This window comes from Doryrhamphus excisus, chromosome 2 (assembly GCF_030265055.1).
Source record: "Doryrhamphus excisus isolate RoL2022-K1 chromosome 2, RoL_Dexc_1.0, whole genome shotgun sequence".
Taxonomy (NCBI): Eukaryota; Metazoa; Chordata; class Actinopteri; order Syngnathiformes; family Syngnathidae; genus Doryrhamphus; species Doryrhamphus excisus.
Genome location: NC_080467.1, coordinates 16859071 through 16877326, shown reverse-complemented (window position 1 = coordinate 16877326; position 18256 = coordinate 16859071). Strand labels below are relative to the sequence as shown.

The 18256-nt window shown below is 39.6% G+C and overlaps 1 protein-coding gene across 4 annotated transcripts in view; it reads right to left on the bottom strand.

Annotated features, from left to right (window-relative positions):
* Positions 1-18256, bottom strand: part of whrna (whirlin a) — a 160521-nt gene that overhangs the window by 17982 nt on the left and 124283 nt on the right. For all 4 annotated transcript variants that reach the window (XM_058064923.1, XM_058064926.1, XM_058064924.1 and 1 more), the window contains 4 exons: positions 16144-16356; positions 13669-13890; positions 3693-3767; positions 694-1261 (listed from right to left, as the gene is read on the bottom strand). In XM_058064923.1, the coding sequence (XP_057920906.1) occupies positions 694-1261; positions 3693-3767; positions 13669-13890; positions 16144-16356 (1078 nt within the window). The remainder of the gene's footprint in view (positions 1-693; positions 1262-3692; positions 3768-13668; positions 13891-16143; positions 16357-18256) is intronic.

Genomic DNA, 18256 nt, shown 5'->3' with positions numbered 1-18256 from the left:
ACATGCGGCTTATATACAGGTGCGGCTTGTGTATGTACAAAATCGGTTTTCCTCTAAAAATGTAGTGGATGAGGCTTATAAACAGGTGCGCTCTATAGTCCGGAAATTACAGTAATTATGTAACCCCCTGCTAATTCATGTGAACAGAAAAACGGTCTCCGGAACTTCATTACATTGAAAATCTAGAAGAGGAAGGCCAGCAACAGTCTCGAATCCTTCAGGATTTGTAAAGTATCTGTCAAAAGAACAGTAGACCAAAATATTTCCCGAGATGTGTTCAACCCTGGTGACCAACTACAAGAATGATATAGCCTCTCTGCTTGCCAACAAGAGTTTCTTCACCGAGAACTATGTCACGTTTTGCTTGGGAATCAAATATATCTTTTCATGTTATAGTTTAGAATTTTGTGTTGATATTCTGTATCTGTATCAGTTACTATCTGAATTGAGGAGTAACTTACAAAATCAGCTGGGGGTCATATCATTTTTCCCCTACTGTAATTTGAATATTTAAATATTTCCCTAACATTGGGTACTGCTGCTTATTGGGCTATTTTTTCATAGCAGTTATCAAGGACTGACTAAAATCTGTTTTGATATGTTTAGGGTTTTTAGTTTTTTTTTACACTGTAAACTACATATTGGAATGCCTATTAGTGACTTAATTTGATGAATGAAAGCTACTGTCCTCACCTCGAGCCTGGGGCAGCGGCCGCACCTCATTGACGTCGGGCTCCGCATTGGGCCTGTGAACCTCCACTGTAACAAATTGTTGCTTAGAGCCCGGAGAGGAGGCTTTGGACATGCTAACGGGCTTAACGGGTGGTGGAGGAGGTGCGGGTAGCGGGGGTGGAGGTGGTGGTGAAGGGGAAGCGGCAGATAGGTTGGCGGTTCTGTTGGGGGACTGGACGCGGGGAAAGGGGCCGATGGTGTGTGGGGCAACTGTGGACAACTGAGTGGGGGCTTTTTGTTCCCTCTTGGATGGTGCCAAGAGTTCTTTCTTTCGGACGGCTGCATAGTCCCGAGAAGGTTCCTGAGGAGGATGTTGTTTGTAATGTACTGCGGGCGAGGAAGGGGTCGGACATGTTTTTTTGCTGTGGTTCGGGTGGGTGGGAGGTGTAAAGTACAAGCCTGATTGAGTGGATTCGGATGAAGGGCATTTGGTGAGCTGGTCTCTTCGACTTGTGCGCCTCTGTACCCTTGATGGGGGTGGAGGCTTGAAGGAGGGGGGAGAGTCAGCTGTAGTTGACTGTACGTCATCCTGAAGTGAGAGGATCATTTTATCATGATGAAATGACATTAAGTGTGTGGAAAGGAAAAACTTGCACATTATAAAACAACATTGTGTACCATTTCAAAACAATGAATGGGCGGGTGGGCACATTGATAGTAAATACAAAAAAGGTAAGTGTTTGTTGAAGATGTTTCACCTTTCATCCAAAAAGGCTTCTTTCTCTTAAAGGGGACCTATCCACTTTTCTGACCTACAAATGTTGTATTGCCGTGTTAAACGATGCCAGAGTTTCAGATAATTAGGTTTGTGCATATGGAAGTGAGCCCTTAAAGACGTTTGGGATGGCTCTGAACGCTTGGTTTCAGAGAGTTTTTTCTAACACTGACTCTCTGTGATGTCACAGAGTGTCGAGCTTCCTTATATGGGCGTGATACGCTCTCTTCACTCCCCCAAGCTCTGCTTCTCTGTTTTCGCAATGTCTCCCGGCAGGAAGTGTTTCTTTGAGTGTAAAGGAAAGCTACATTTGTTTATAATGCCTAACAATGCGAACATCAGGCAGAAGTGGTTGACGTTCCTGATTCCCTACCAGCAAAAGAAAATTATTTTAATTCGTCACACTTGACTGTTTTGTGAACATGGACCAGTGTGCAGCTGAGCGAGACGACAAACTTGCTGAAGCCCAACGCCTTTCCAACGTTAGTAACCATTTATCAGTGTCCTAACTGTCTTTATTTTGTGTAAGTCATGGAGCAAACACAGTTGTCTGTGTAGCATTATAGAGTGTGCATATGGGGAACAGGGTTGCTAATAGCTATTTCCCACCACAATCAGTGGGTCTACCAGAGTTTTTTAAATACTGGTAGTCCCGCAAAAAACGTGTAATGTTGTCATTACACGTTACCGATGCTGTAGAAAACCTAATGCTAAAATGCTGAAGACATCAGAGATATCTTGAAGTAACCTCTTTTCGTGAGAAACTTTGGACTGTCCAGTCTCTACTTAAGAATCAGATTCAGAGTCCAACACATATGGCTGTATGTGGACATTTTAAAAAGATAAATCGCCATTTATTATCAACTACTATACGGTGTATCAATTCCTATAAATTTCGGCAGCGATCCAGAAGTCATCCTGAGGACTTGGAAGTATGACCAACCACAGCAGAGTGGGCGTGCCTGGTGGTGGGCTGTGGGTGGAATAAATAACACACCGTTTTTGCAGGAAGCATGAAATCCAAAGAAATATAGCTTGAATAGATGTAGATTCGGGAAGATCTCGAAAGCTTTCTGTGCTGGTTATTGTGTGTAGCTGCTCTATCGGAGTCCACAACTCAATACAAAGGGCCAAAAAATTAGCATAATAGGTCCCCTTTAAATCTGTCACTTAAAATCAATTAAATATGTTGAAAAAGTTGTGATATTTTTACTAGGGCAATTTTAATCAGATTAATCATAGTTTTAAATTAATTAATTACAATGAGCAACTATTGTCTGAAATATGTCTGTTTTTACTGTATTTTAAAAAACTTTAAACATAAATGGCGGGCAATGAGGGGTTGCGTTCAAGGATATCACGTAATTAAAAGTAAATTGACTTGTTGTCGGTGCATTGTCCAGCATTCTTGTACATCCGAATTCAAAAGGTATGAAGTGAGTGATAAGAACACACACACACACAAATTCTAGAGCCGTTTTTGTGATGTTTTGAGTGTCCCTGAATGCATCCATGACTCCACCATCATAACAGAGAGGTGTGCTTGTTCTAGTGTATATTCGTGAATTACACCCAAAAAATCATCGTAGTTAATGAAATACCTAATTTTTACACAAAAGGTCATAATTGTATGATAAAATGACTTTGAAAAAGTTTATCGTGATACAATATTTAAGGAATTTGGAGCTAAAAAAGTTTGCTGAAGATACTGTTTTCCAAAAATAGGCAACATTTAAAAAATCTTTTTTTTTTTACATTTGTTTGGAAGTTTTAAGAAATACGACCATTTTAACACTGACATATGTATGGTTTGTAATGTATAAGGTGATCAATAAAATAAACGTAAAGGACAATTTGCAAATGACAAAGAAAGTGTGATTTGAGCAGGTGGCCACAGATGATGATGGTAATGATGATGATGGCTTCGAAAAGCTTTCTTCCAGCCTTGTTTTTCATCCCTCTACCAGAGTAGGAAAGGGCGGAAAGGCCGTGGTGCATTTTGTGATTGGCCTTTGCATACATTTTCCCTTTCAACAACAAAGTGATGAAAAAAGACAACCTCACAAAGACCACCTCTCCCTCGCGCCTGTGCAGATGTTGGTTGTGCTCTAACAAAACAAACAGGAGCCGGCAGGTCAGACATCTCCACTAACCTTATCCATTCCTACCACTGAAAAAAAACAAACGTGTCTTCCATCCCCTGTATCCATGTTAATGAGACCAAGCCCAGGTCTGTCCAGCTCACCAGAGAGATGTCAGCCAGCAGTGTGTTCAGACTCTCAGATGGATCCTCCTGATTGGCGTCCACCACGCTGTCGTTCTGAAACATGAAGCAGAAAGAACAAGAGCAGGAGAGTCAAAGGATGGAAAAGTAGAATTATGGCAGTGGTTATCAATTATTTTACATCATTCCTCCCTGAAATACTATTTAATTTTGTATTTGTACAAACCACTGTGTTGATGGCACTATCATCCTTCAAGCTTAAATAAAGACACTAAAGGACCTATCAACATAGGTCAAATAAAATACTCCACTTCCCTCCATGGGCACACTTTCAGATTATTGGTATATTGGTAAAAAGAAACAATTTTAGACCCTATATTTAGTATGATTAGAATCAGAATCAGAATGCCCTTCATTGTCATTTTACATATACGTACACTCTTAAAAATGCTGGGTTAAAAACAACCCAATATGGGTTGTTTCCCAACCCAGCGCTGGTTAAATATTGGACCAACCTCGCGTTAGGTTATCTTAACCCAACAATTGGGTTCTTCATATGACCCAACGCTGGGTTCATATTTACTACACTGCTGGGCTATTTCAAACCAGCAAATTGGGTTGCCAATATACCATATATATATTTGTATTTTATTTTTATTTTTTTTTGTATTTTTTTTGTATTTTTTGTATTTTTATTTTTTTTGTATTTTTTTGTATTTTTATTTTTTTTTGTATTTTTTTTGTATTTTTTTGTATTTTTATTTTTTTTTGTATTTTTATTTTATTTTGTATTTTGTATTTTTATTTTTACATAATGGAAATCCAAACCCAGCAGCAAATAACTGAGATAACCCAGCGAATTGGGTTCTCAGAATACCCAATTCAATAAAAATTACCCAATTAAATGACCCAACAGGCTGAACCCAGCGGTTGGGTCAAAAAAACAACCCAGCATTTTTAAGAGTGTAGTAGAATGAAATTGCAGCAGCTCCATTTTCAGTGCAAGACAGTATGACTTGATCTAGAATCCTTTCCCCTCTTGTTGGGCATTTAACATGCTGGTAGGACTTCGGGAGTACAATCTTGCAATGATGTGTACACCCTCGCGGTGGGCCCGTTGTTGTGCATTGATGGCGTTTAGCAGGAGAGAGAGCGCTGTGTTTGTGTTAGCGTCTGGGGGGGATGTAAACGGCTTTTATTAATGTTAAAATGTATATTTAGATGGTCATAAAAAGGTTTTCTATGCCCAAACTACAAACATTTTCAATTTACAAATAAGGAATCCAAGTTCACTTATTGGCTCAGAAACCAATTAACAGTGATAAACAAGGGATGACTTTTTGCGGTTTTTTTTTTGGGGGGGGGGGGGCATTTTATTTCTATGGTAGAAAATGAATAAATGAAAGAATGAATGTTCCAAGGGGCAATAAAATAACGCACACTTTGGACTATCCTGCCCTTAAAAACACCTCTTCATCTGTGTTTGTCAGGGGTGGGGTTGACATTAATTCTGCGGGAAACACTCAAGACCCCTTACCTGACAGAAAGGAAATGTTAACACGGTCGGGGCGCAAGAAAAATATTGCAGATATGAGGCAACCTCATAAGTAAACATTGACATGGAATGAGCAGCAAATGTTCTGCAAAAATTCCATAATCAGGGAAAAAAACAGAGCTTCAAGACATGAAACCTTATCAGCCACCTGAAACGCCAGCGTTGCTACATGAGCCTGTTGTTTGTCCCTATGTAGCTATGCCGTTTGAAAAGTGCAACACATTGCCAGAGACAAATCAAGGGAATGATGGCGTTACACAATCAGCCATTTACCATTACCTTTTTTTAGCTTGTGAATCCCTTGGAACCACTGTTTGTACGTCATGCTATACAAGAAGCAGGGCTCGACAATAACGATGTACCGATGGCAAGTAAATCCAATCAGTGATATTCCCGTCAGGCAAGTGCACTTTGGCATGCCATACTGCCAAGAGTTTTTTTAAAAGCGGTTCTTGCTGGGTGTTGGTAAAACACGGACTGTGTAATTCTGGTGGTAATTTGCAAACCAATCCTTGCAAATCTTGAAATGGACCAATCAGAATTGTTTATTTAAACCACAGTCCGCGTTTTACCCACACCGTTCTTGTTCGCGATCAACCAATCAGTGATCGTTTGACTACAAAAACATCTATCATGGCGTCCCTGCCAACATGGTCTAATTCTTCAACAACTTGTGAAGGAAAACAGCAAAAAGTGATGAACCAGTGCCTCCTAAACAAGTATTTTATTAGCGGCAGCAAATCAAATGATGGCACAGGTGAGTGAATCACATTGCTGTGACAATTTGAAGTGGTCACAATGAAACACCACCGATTAGATCAAATAACAAAGTCCTGATTTTGCACAAGCTACAAAATCTAGCGCTTCCATTTCTCTGTGGATTTTTCCTCACCTTTGCTTCACAAATTATTGTTTGACCATTGAGCATTTTTTTCTGGATTAAAAAACACTTTACTAGTACACAAATGTGTCTATTCAATAATGTTTCATTGTGGTGCACAACGTCTAAATATCACTGCTTACTACGACTACGATGTGTAAGGTAGTATGGCATGCCATGTTAACATACATCTACACTATTTTTCAGACATTCCTCCAAATACAATGCGTCAGTACTATTATCTGATGAATTATCAGCATATATTGATGCTAAATATATTAAAGATTTTCATTTCATTTTACATGGGGCAAGTTCGGGCAAGTAGTTCTCACCTTAAGGATTCCCCATGGGCAAGTCATTTTTGTTTTTAATGTAGAGCCCTGTAATATTAAAGTTTTTCTATGCTCTAACTGTAAAAATATTCCATTTATAAATACGAAATCCTACTTTGCGTTATATATTGCTCCTATATGTTGATGTTGGCTTCTTCTGCACTTTTTACTTCACTTTTACTTCTACATCAATGGGGTCAACTTAAACGAGTTCCACTGTATTAGGCACTTGAGCTCAACATGATTCACATATGTTCACCAAGTCCCATGATGTTGTTTCATGGCAATGCTCCATTTAACTGACACACGGGATGTTAGCAGTGCCAAGTGTTTCCTGTTACCAGGCTGATCCTTCACTTAATTACCACGGTGCTGAAATGACTTGAAAGATGAAATGAACTTCCTCCAGCTGCAAAAGTGCATCTATTTCCTACTGTCTCTTTTTATTTGCATCGAGTTGATGGTGTGCCTGGAATTCAGTGTTTCAAAATTTGTTTTGCCCAAACCGACCAAGCTTTCTAATCTGCTATAAGCAGCAGTGGCAGTAGTCACCCATGGGTCAAACAACCCAAACACAAACAGACACACTGGATGACTTCATAGCAACAAACAAACACACACACACACACAAGGACTGAGAAATACTGCTTGAAATATCCAGTGAGAGTCAAAGCTTCTTTCCACTATCATCTTTGACCCTGTGTTTGAGTGTCCGATCTAATAAACCTTCATTCTGATGGGGACGCATTTTATAAACTACAGTGGAACCTTGGCTAGAGTCATTCATCCCTTCCAGAAGGTCCAACTCTGAACAAACATCCTCTAACCAAATCATTTTTTCCCATTACAAATAATGTAAATCCAATCAATCAGTTTCAAAATGGAGTAAATGAACATTTAGTGTTATCTTTACCTTCACTGAAGACATGATTGTTGACAGAGATGTGTGTTTTGCTAAGAGTTATTTGTTGAATTCATATATATATCAGTAGTATTACTATTAGTCCACATGACATCACACATGAGGCCGTTCCACCTACAGTTTTTTGTTCCACTTTTAAGGCAGATTAAAAAAAAATGCTTTTGCTCAAACTGAGGTTCCACTGCATAGAAAAAGACAAACAAACACGGCAGAAGAGATTCACTGCAAAACCAATAGAAAACTGAGAATTGGTATGTTGTTACCTAGAGTAAGACTTAGTAATCAGAAATACAGTTATCCCTCGCTTATCACGGTTAATTGGTTCCGACCCGAATGTGATTTCTGTTAAGTAGAATTCCTTATTTACAAATATTTTTGCACTTAGAGCAAAGAAAACCTGTGTACTACCGTCTAAAATATGTTAGTAGACATAATGAGAGAAATTAAGTCATTTAAGATATAAATAAGACGTGTTTTGTTGCAACAGGAGCTGAGTGGAGGTCGTTGTTGAGCTGTAGTGTTGCCCCTCCACAACCTGGAAAGGGGTATGATTTCAAATCCTTTGGATTTGGTCATCCACGATGACTTGATGTGTATTCACAATCAGGATTTCAATAACAACACTTCAGATCTCATAAGACGACCACACCAACAGTTGCTCATTTGTTTCCAGCATTATCAGTTAAACAAACATTTGAACACTGATTAACATTAACACTAAACATTTGTGATGTTAACACATTGTCTACAAATGTCAATCTAGTCACAATTTCCACAACCAATTTATACTTTTCATATATCTTTAGTACAATAATATCATTAACACATTTCACATATTACAATTAGCCTGCTTAATGCTATTCACCATACATTAAGGCCTGCTAGCATTAGCCATTTCACATGTGTTCAAATGCTCTACAAAACATTTCATAACAAACCACATTGCAGTCAGCTGTTTACTTAAGCAACTTTCTACACTCTTTACAGTTGTTTGTATATATTATTTATACTTAATACTAACCTGTGGTACAGAATAAGGCAGACAATCCACAATGACTTGATGTGTATTCACCATCAGGATTTATTCTTCCTCTGTTGTTTTAGCACCTACTCTATACCACCATCGCTGCCAGCACCCCGTAGTGGACATTTCGGTATTACACCCAAACACCAACAATGGAGATTTGGATTATTTTAGACGCAAACATATTTAAAAATAGCGGGGTGTCGGATTTTGCAATTGAATTCTATATATCAGACATGAATTATTCATACTTTTAACTGATTTATACATATTTATGCATTTTAAACAGTTTTCACCATGTTTACTAATTGTATCTTTTTATGTACCTTACATTAGCTTAGAGCAGGGGTCTCAAACACGCGGCCCGTGGGCCAAATGTGGCCCGCAGGACACTAGTTTGAGGCCCCCGCCTTGATATGAAAGTTTAATTTTAGTGCGGCCCGCGCAAGTTTGATATGGATGCTGCATGGTATCATGTACCCAGAAAAAATTATTACGTTTGATTAATGTTCATGTTAAAGGTTAAATAACTGTTAATAGTTATCCTCCCTATCCGCGTGGAAGTGGTAAGTTTTTGGCTATTTAAGTTTAAAGGAAATAACTTGAAGGCTACCGATTAGGTCGCTAGCTCTCTAGTTTGCGAGTTAGCATGTGTCTCAAGACCCTGCAGTTGCGCAATATGTTGTAAATAAAAAGAGTATAAATGTGACTATAGTCGTGTTTTGTCATGTCTACAGGGCTCTAATAATGCTTTGTTCATTTTAATCTGAAAAAAATAATTTGTCTACCCACCAACTGTATGTGGTTTCTTAAGTTTTTATTATTTGCTGTTTTATTATTATTATTATATTTATTTATGACTGATTGATTGATTTTCTTTATTCTGGATTTGTTTATTTATTTTTAATCTTATTTTGTGTAGAAAAATAAAAAGTAAGATATTTGAGAACAGTGGAATGTTTTATCAGAGCTTTTCTTGTAGAAAATCAGAACCAAAGCAAAGTTTATTCATTTTTCTGTTTTTAATAAATGCGTTTTTTTTTGTTTTTTGGAAAACCTGATGTGGCCCAGTCTCGCCCAAACCCTAGCTCCAGTGGCCCTCAAGTAAATTGAGCTTGAGACCCCTGGCTTAGAGCTTTGAGCAGCATCCATAGCCCATGTTAGGAATTATTGTGGCTGTTGTGAGATCATTCAAACTTGCAATAAAAGCCTGTTGTTCCGGCGATCGGGTCTGGTGCTTGTGTGTCTAACCAAACATTACAGTAATATTCCTGACACCTAGTGACCAGTGTAGAATACTACATATTACCACAACCACTTTGAGTCCATCTTCTGAACGCCTTATATTTGTATTGTGGTCCATTTAGTCATTTTATGCTGATAGCCTGATAGCCGTGAAATATCAAGCATGACGTCGCGAGGGATGACTGTATATATTTTGCTGTTTTTGTTTTTAGCCCAAACACATCCATCTAATAAGTCGCATTAATAAATTGTAGGGTCTAATTTGGTAAACAACATTAGAAATAAACAGAGACAGTCAGAAATAAAACACACAGTCAAAATCATTTATGTGGAGCTAAATGGAAGAAAATGTTGAATTTGACTTCAGGGAGAAATATGAGAAGCAAAGAGGAGAGGTTGTTTTGAATTTTTCATCCTCTAGGTATCTACCCACAGGGAATTTAACATTCCCCTATGTGGCCTGCATGTGTGGGTTGGTGCTTCATCTCTTTCAGAAGTGACTCCTACCTCCATCATATCTATCAGCCAGAGCAGCCTTTCCTATCGTTGGGGGTGGGGTGAAAGTAGAGGGCGGTGGAGGAGAACCACATTCTGTTAAACAGCAATACTTTCCAAAACATGACATGACCTCACACATGTGCCCCTATAGTGGAATCTGTCAGTCAGAGACACACAACAAAAACTGATAATGGTCGGTGTTTCCCACTAGGTTTACAAGTTTTGGTTGGCGGATGGGGGGCATCAAGACATCAGCATAGTTATCTAAAGCAATCACTCCTATCCAGTTACATTTCAATGACTTTCACTCCAAAGTCATTTTCACAGAGTCCAAAATAATCTGCAGTTATTGAGTGAATATGATTGCTTCTCTACACAGAGCAGATGAGAAAATGTAAACGTGCACCCATGTAGAGACACAAATGTCCTGTCATGTAAATAGGATAAAGCTATTTAATTTGTCTAATAATAAAAAAAAAGTTATACAGTATAGTCTGGAGAATCGGAAGATATAAAGTTCATATATCTCCGATTGTGATTTGCAGTTGGCTGGCAACCAGTCCAGGGTGTACCCCGCCTCTTGCCCAAAGTCAGCTGGGATAGGCTCCAGCATATCCCCACTACTCATTCACTCATTCACTTTCTACTGCTTATCCTCACGAGGGTCGCAAGGGTGCTGAAGCCTATCCCAGCTGTCTTTGGGCAAGAGGCGGTGTACACCCTGGACTGGTTGCCAGCCAATCACAGGGCTCTTCTCAGCACACGACCAGCATTGTGACGTGTTTTGCCTTGCCATCTTATTATTATTATTCCTATTAAAATTACAGTGGAACCTTGGTTAGCATCATTAATTTGTTCCAAAAGGTCTTACTCTAACCAAAACGAATGCTAACCAAATTGATTTTTCTCATAACAAATCATTCATTTATTCATTCATTTTTTACCGTTTATCCTCACCAGGGTCGCGGGGGTGCTGGAGCCTATCCCAGCTGTCTTTGGGCAAGAGGCGGTGTACACCCTGGACTGGTCACCAGCCAATCACAGGGCACATATAGACAAACAACCATTCACACTACATTCATACCTATGGACAATTTGGAGTCGCCAATTAACCTAGCATGTTTTTGGAATGTGGGAGGAAACCGGAGTACCCGGAGAAAACCCACGTATGCACGGGGAGAACGTGCAAACTCCATACAGAGATGGTGGGATTGAACTCGGGTCTTCTAGCTGTGAGGTCTGCGCGCTCACCACTCCACCGCTGTGCAGCCCATCCCCACTACTCGAGTGAGGAAAAGCAATGATTTAGCTTACAAAATTTGCCTGGTTTGGTTAAAAAAATATTTTTTACTATAATTCCGTAAATCCGTCAACCAGGCTAAAGGCTACGTCGTGACTCCGTTTACATTTGTCCATCAGTTATCTTACATTATCATTCATTAGTTTTGTACTCGAAGGACCGGTTCCACTAAGATCTGAAATAACGAGCACTATATTGGGTGAGCATAGAAAAAAATAGCATGTAGTATTACTATTTATACTGTAGTTTTTAAAGCAGTGTTTAAATGAGGATTTATCGTCTGTCACCAGCAGAGAAGCCATTGAGTTGGTGGTCTTGGTGGATGATGTAAATAAACACCGGTCAACATTCAATCCTTCCATTTTCTACGCTGCTTATCCTCACTGGGGTCGTGGAGGTATGCTGGAGCCTATCCCAGCTGGCTTGGGGCGAGAGGCGGGGTACACACCGGTGTAGTCGATCACAGGCCACGTATAGACAACCATTACAATGACAGTGACAGTATTATGTCATTTCATATACGTGTTTTACACTACAAGCTATTCAACAATGAGGTATTATAGGAACATGTCAAAGTACACAGAAGAGTCTCTCTCTCTTTCTCTCTGTAGTCTTCTGTCATTGCGCCTGTCTCATTCCCGCAACAATGACCAGCTGTACGTAATGCCGCTCCAGTCTTCACCCCCCCTTCAAATGTGCTAAAAGTGATGCTAAACGCAAGTGTGATAAATCACATTCTGGGTGCAAAATGATTACATTAGCATCTCTTCCTCCTATTATTGTGTGAGTTCTGACAATCTGCATGTATTCTGCATATTCATGAAGGCTAGCATGTAAAATGGACAAGTGCTATTTTGCTGACATGACAGACGTGATCCTCGCTGCACATGTTAGTTGATCAGTTTTGCAAACTTGATTGTGTTTTTATGCATGCAAACTTTTAGTACATGCGTGTCAGGCATTTTACGGTATTTAAGATATCCTTAAATTACTTCTGTTGTGATCCTTCCACTACTTACATCCCCCCGCTGATCAATGCCCCCCCCACCACTTAATTGCACTACTTCATTGCACTATTGTACAGATTGCACTATTGTACATATTACTGTAATATCTTGTTGCATTCATAGATCATACTGTTTATACAGTAAACCTCGAATATATCGGACTCGGATATATCGGAAATTCGCTCACAACGGACAGATAAAAAAGAACCAATTTTTCTGTAATGCATTTCCAATAAAAATTCATTGCATATATCGGATTTTTTATAACGGATTTCGCCCATTTCGGACAAAATCTTCAGTCCCGTTCCAATGCATTTCCATTAAATTTCCCTCGCATATATCGGATGGCCGCATCGTTATGCTAATCTTGTTGATGCCACTGGCTATTGTCTTTCTCCTGGCTCCAGATTTAGGACAAATATAAAAGTGAGTGACGTCAATAATACTAGCACAGCAGTGAATGAGATCTTAACCTCACTATTGGAAATAACGTAGGCCTGACGGGCGTAACAGGGCCTAGCTTAATTAACAATTTGTTATGCTCAGAGTCCAATAAAGTTAAATTCTCATTACCTTACGTCTCTTTTCATTGCCCAGTCCAGGTACATTGGAAACATAGTCAAGGAAGTGCCTTTTTATAATGGATAAAATCCGATTTACGCATATACCGGATTTAAATCCGATATATGCGTAAAACGGACATTTTCCGGTATACGCATATAACGGATTTTGCTTATATCGGACAAAACCAGTGGGAACAATTGAATCCGATATATCTGAGGTTTACTGTAATTTATATAATCTGAAATAGCCATACTCTAGTCACTTCATTGCAATACTGTATATATTACTGTTATTATATATTGTCACATCCATACTGTTTATAATCTGTATAATCTACAATAGCCATATTATAGTCATTTATATCACTGTACATATCCTCACTGTATTATAGTCATAGCCTGTTTTTTACATAGATCTGTCCATTTTTTCTACATTTACTTACTACTAAGGTACTTATAAAATTGGACTTCGGGTTGGATGCTAACTGCATTTTGTTGCCCTGTACCAGTGACATGAGCAATAACAATAAAGTTGAATCCAATCCAATCCAATCCAATCCAATCCAATCTAATCTAATCTAATCTAATCTAATCTAATCCCGGGGCTCCCCCATCCAGCTCTTATCATGGTAGTAGATTTCATTCGCCTATTCTACCCAGCAGTAACCTACCCGAGCAGAGCTTAGGGTGGTGTTGGTCATGAAGCTGGCCAAGGACGACGTCAGAGTGTCAGGGTACGACACCATGGACAGCGAGTCGGGTTGGAGTGCGGTGGCTGCCGCTGTGCCCTGTCTTGCTTTCAGAGCCTGAATTTCGCGTTGTAACACCATGCCGTCAAAACGCTCCAGATCCTGCGGGGTGACCAGGCCTCGGACATCTGACAGTAGAGAGAACTGTGGCAGAAAAATACTGTTATTAAAAGTCCACTCGGAGGGTCTGTGGAAATGAACATTTATATATGACCTCAAGTTAAAGGGGACCTACTGTGCTCATTTTTCAACCCTTTGTATTGAGTTGTGGACCCCAACACACCGATGCTACACACAATAACCCGCACAGAAGAGTTTCTAGATCTTCCAGAATCTGCGCCTATTCCAGCTGTATTTCCTTGGATTTGTGCTTCCCGCCAAAACTGTTTTAATTTATTCCACCCGCGGTCCGCCTCCGGGCACGCCCACTCCACTGTGATTGATGACATTCCCAAACTACGTCCGACTACTGCTAAGAACACTTTAATTTAGTGGGTATATGGGTTGATAATAGGGATGGACCGATATGTTTTTTTTGGGGCCGATGCTGCTTTTGATCCCTCAATTTACATGAAAAAAATGACCATGATAACAAATATTACAGGTCTCATGTTTAAACAAATATTAATTGAAATAGTGAAACACTGAACACAGTAGGATTCAGCTTTCTTAAACACACATTTAAACGACATTATCAACTTTAAAAGGAATAAATATTCAACCATGTGCAAAACATTTCTGTCGTAGTTTAAGTTTATCTAGCATCGACGTGATGACTGCTTCTCCGCAGTGTGCCGCCGGGTGTTGCCCCGGCGGATGCCTGAGTGTAAATCATGTGGTGGAAAATATATCGGCGAGCCCACACGTGTATCGGCCGATACCGATACAAGGAAAAAGCGCAAATATCGGCCCGATAAAACTGCCGGCCGATGTATCGGTCGATCCTTAGTTGATAATAAATGAATCAGGGCGCTGCGTCCACCTCGCCTGCCCGAGGAGGAGCACTCATTGTCGGACACACTTTGTCAAAGGCACCGCTGGTGTCGTGTACCTGGATGACGTGCAGACAATCTCGGCACAACAACAGTGAAACACTGGTTCGCTCCACCTCTGTGGACGCACAGCATGTCCGACATGAATGTACCTTTCGCGACTTAAGCGGGCTGCTTCTGGCTATGGCATCATTTAACCCGACAATACTACACTCTAACTACATTTATTAGTCAGGAAAGTGGGAAAAACATAATAGGTCCCCTTTTGTAAGTTTGTAAATGTGGCTCTTTGAAAGATTGCGTCAAATACCAATATCCCTTAATGGTCATTTTTCTTATTGTTATTCCAGTGGAACCAGTCTATGTCAACAACACTTGGACTGGTTGACTGATCTTGACATAAGCAGTTGTTTTACATAACCAAAATCGAAAATGAAATCAAGCACTGCTTACACATTTTCTAGTGACTTTTCTCAGAGACAGGAGGAAAATAAGCAATAATAAAAAAGATTTTAATCTACAGCAGTTTGTTGACATTGCATGTTTCCATTAGTGTGTATTTGTATTTTGATCATATTTGATCATGTTTAAGCTTCTGTACATGCATAAGTCTTTCTTCCGATGCAAAAACCTCAATGGAGGTAGGAGGTGACGTTGTTATTGATTTTTACCAAAATCAAGCATTTTCAAGCATAAAAATGGCTGAATTTGCTAAAATACAAATATAAGGTATCCAGAAAACACAGTCGAAAATGTTGCAAAAGTTTGGACTTGAGTCACGCGACTTGGCCTCAAGTCACAATTTTGATGACTATGTATCCGACACGACAATATCATCTAAGACTTGCAAGGACTTGGTCATCAATGTTTCGGGATTTGATTCAGACTTTAATCCGATAGCTTGAATCAAATCACTGTCATAAGTCACACTGGTGTTATTTTTTTTTTTAAAGTTCAGAATTCAGAATTCATTCAGAATTTGTGTTAGCATCCAGTTTTCTACTGATCTAGTTTTTCAATGCACTATTGTTTTCCACCATGTTGCCATGTAAGGTGAAGTGTGTTAATCTTGTGATACCTAACGATGCTTTGAAGAACAACAACATTAAGTGAGATATGCAAATAGCTTCTAAAATAACACCTTTGATTTTTTACATGCTATGGGACTATAGGGATGTTATTTCATGTCTAGAGGGCTCTAATAATGTTAAAAAAACGCCTTTAGAAGGTTATGAGCAGGTCCTCTAAGCTCTAGGAAAATATTCCATTCATAAAGAAGGAATTCGAGTTCAATGAACTTATCACAGTCAGGTCTGGAAACAATGAACCAAGATTAACGTGGGATTATTGTAGTTATGTCGCAATTGGTGGTTCAGGTTGCTTAGCAAATAATGATGACGCTCACCTTCGCGTGGGTGTTGAGCAGTTCAAACAGCGCCATGACCAGCTGCTCCACGCCAATGTGTCCATCCCGGTACTCTTCCATGTAGTAGTACATAGTTTGCCTCTCCGACTCAGTCAGAAGGTGGCGTGCTTGCTCCTCCAGCATGGCCCTGGATTGGTTCACCAGGCTGGACAAGGTCACCTGTGATCCAGCAACACCCTTGTAAAAGCCGGGCTGAAAAACAAACATACACATGTTCAGGAAAAAGAATAGGAAAACTTCAAGAAAAAGGACAACGACAAAGATGCTTTCCAAAAAGCTGACGGGAGTTTGTGGAATGAGGAAAATTCCACTTTGAAGTGTTGAGTATGAGAAACAGTGAAACAAACCTAGTATGATAGCTGGTTAAAACGTGACTGTAATATTAGCACAGTGGTTAACATACGGTAGCTATGCTAACGTTAGCCCTCACACACTCCTTAGACCATTTTGATGGTTTTACTTTAAAAAGTTTTATTTTAATGTAATGTCAATGGATGTTCTTTCAGATTTTTGACTTGAGCCCTTTAAATTCCGGATGCCCTTCCTGAAGAATACCAATGGTGCTTAATAGTGGAGATTCAAACCCGGGGCGTCCAATCCAAAGTCCAGAAAGCTAACCACTACATCACGGCGAGCTATAATGTCAATGGATGCAGTTCACAAATAAAAATAGGACAACTGCTCCAATATGCATTGGAACTAAATTCCCGTAACTGCTAATTATCGGCCCGATATCTGCATAAAATGCGATATCAGTTGATATCGGTATCAGCTTCTTTTCCCGATCATGGAAAACGTATTCATTCATTCATTCATTTTCTACCGCTTTTTCCTCACGAGGGTCGCGGGTGCTGGAGCCTATCCCACCTGTCTTTGGGCGAGAGGCGGGGTACACCCTGTCACACCAATCACAGGGCACATATAGACTAACAACCATTCACACTCACATTCATACCTATGGACAACTTGGAGTCGCCAATTAACCTAGCATGTTTTTGGAATGTGGGAGGAAACCGGAGTACCCGGAGAAAACCCACGCATGCACGAGGAGAACATGCAAAATCCACACAGAGATGGCTGAGGGTGGAATTGAACCCTGGTCTCCTAGCTGTGAGGTCTGCGCGCTAACCACTCGACCGCCGTGCTGCCCCATGGAAACTTATATTTACAAAATATTTGTTCATTCCACCACAGGTGATATGTCATGTTAGACATCGGTATCAGCTGATATCGGAATTTGAGAATTGGACAATATCGGCATATAATTTTTTGGCATAAAGCTAATATCGGTCATCCCTAAAAATAACATGTTCTCCGACTATCAACAAACAAGACCTAACACATTCACAAATACGAACAATTTGTAAAGCTGCACATTTCTACGTGGCACAAGCAACCATGTAGTGTCCGCTTTCATAGTTAACACGGACACTGCTTGCTTCTGGAAGACATGTCTGACGTTGTGCTTGTTGGTCAAAACAATCCCAGACCTCCAGAGGTAAAAGAGCAAAACCCCACCAATTAAGGTCCAGTACTCAAACATATCAAAGTTTACCCAAGAGTGTTGCTTCCTTCCAGTGAAAGACATTAAAGTCATCCTTTTATAGTCATCCCCAAAAAACATGGCAACCGTGTCTCCGCTGCAAATGTGCACGGAAAGGAAATGCATGAGGTACATGTGCTATCAGATGTCATGTGTCAGCTGACGTGATTAGACACAACAATTACCTACCAGAATTTCTGACAAGCATCTTGATTGGCTGGCAATGAGCACAGTGTGGTGGATACATTTTTATACTAATTTATCAAATCATTTATTTTTCTTTAGTGCATGTAAACGGACTGAGTGAACTCATAAACTACTTATTCAGCACCATTTTGCTGCAGATAGTATCTACACCAGGGGTAGGCAAACTACGGCCAGGGGGCCACATCCGTCCCGCCAAGTGAATAATAACGACAACAATAACAATAACAACAACAACAACAACAACAACAACAATAATAATAATAATAATAATAATAATAATAATAATAATAATAATAATAATAATAATAATAATAATAATAATAATAATAATAATAATAATAA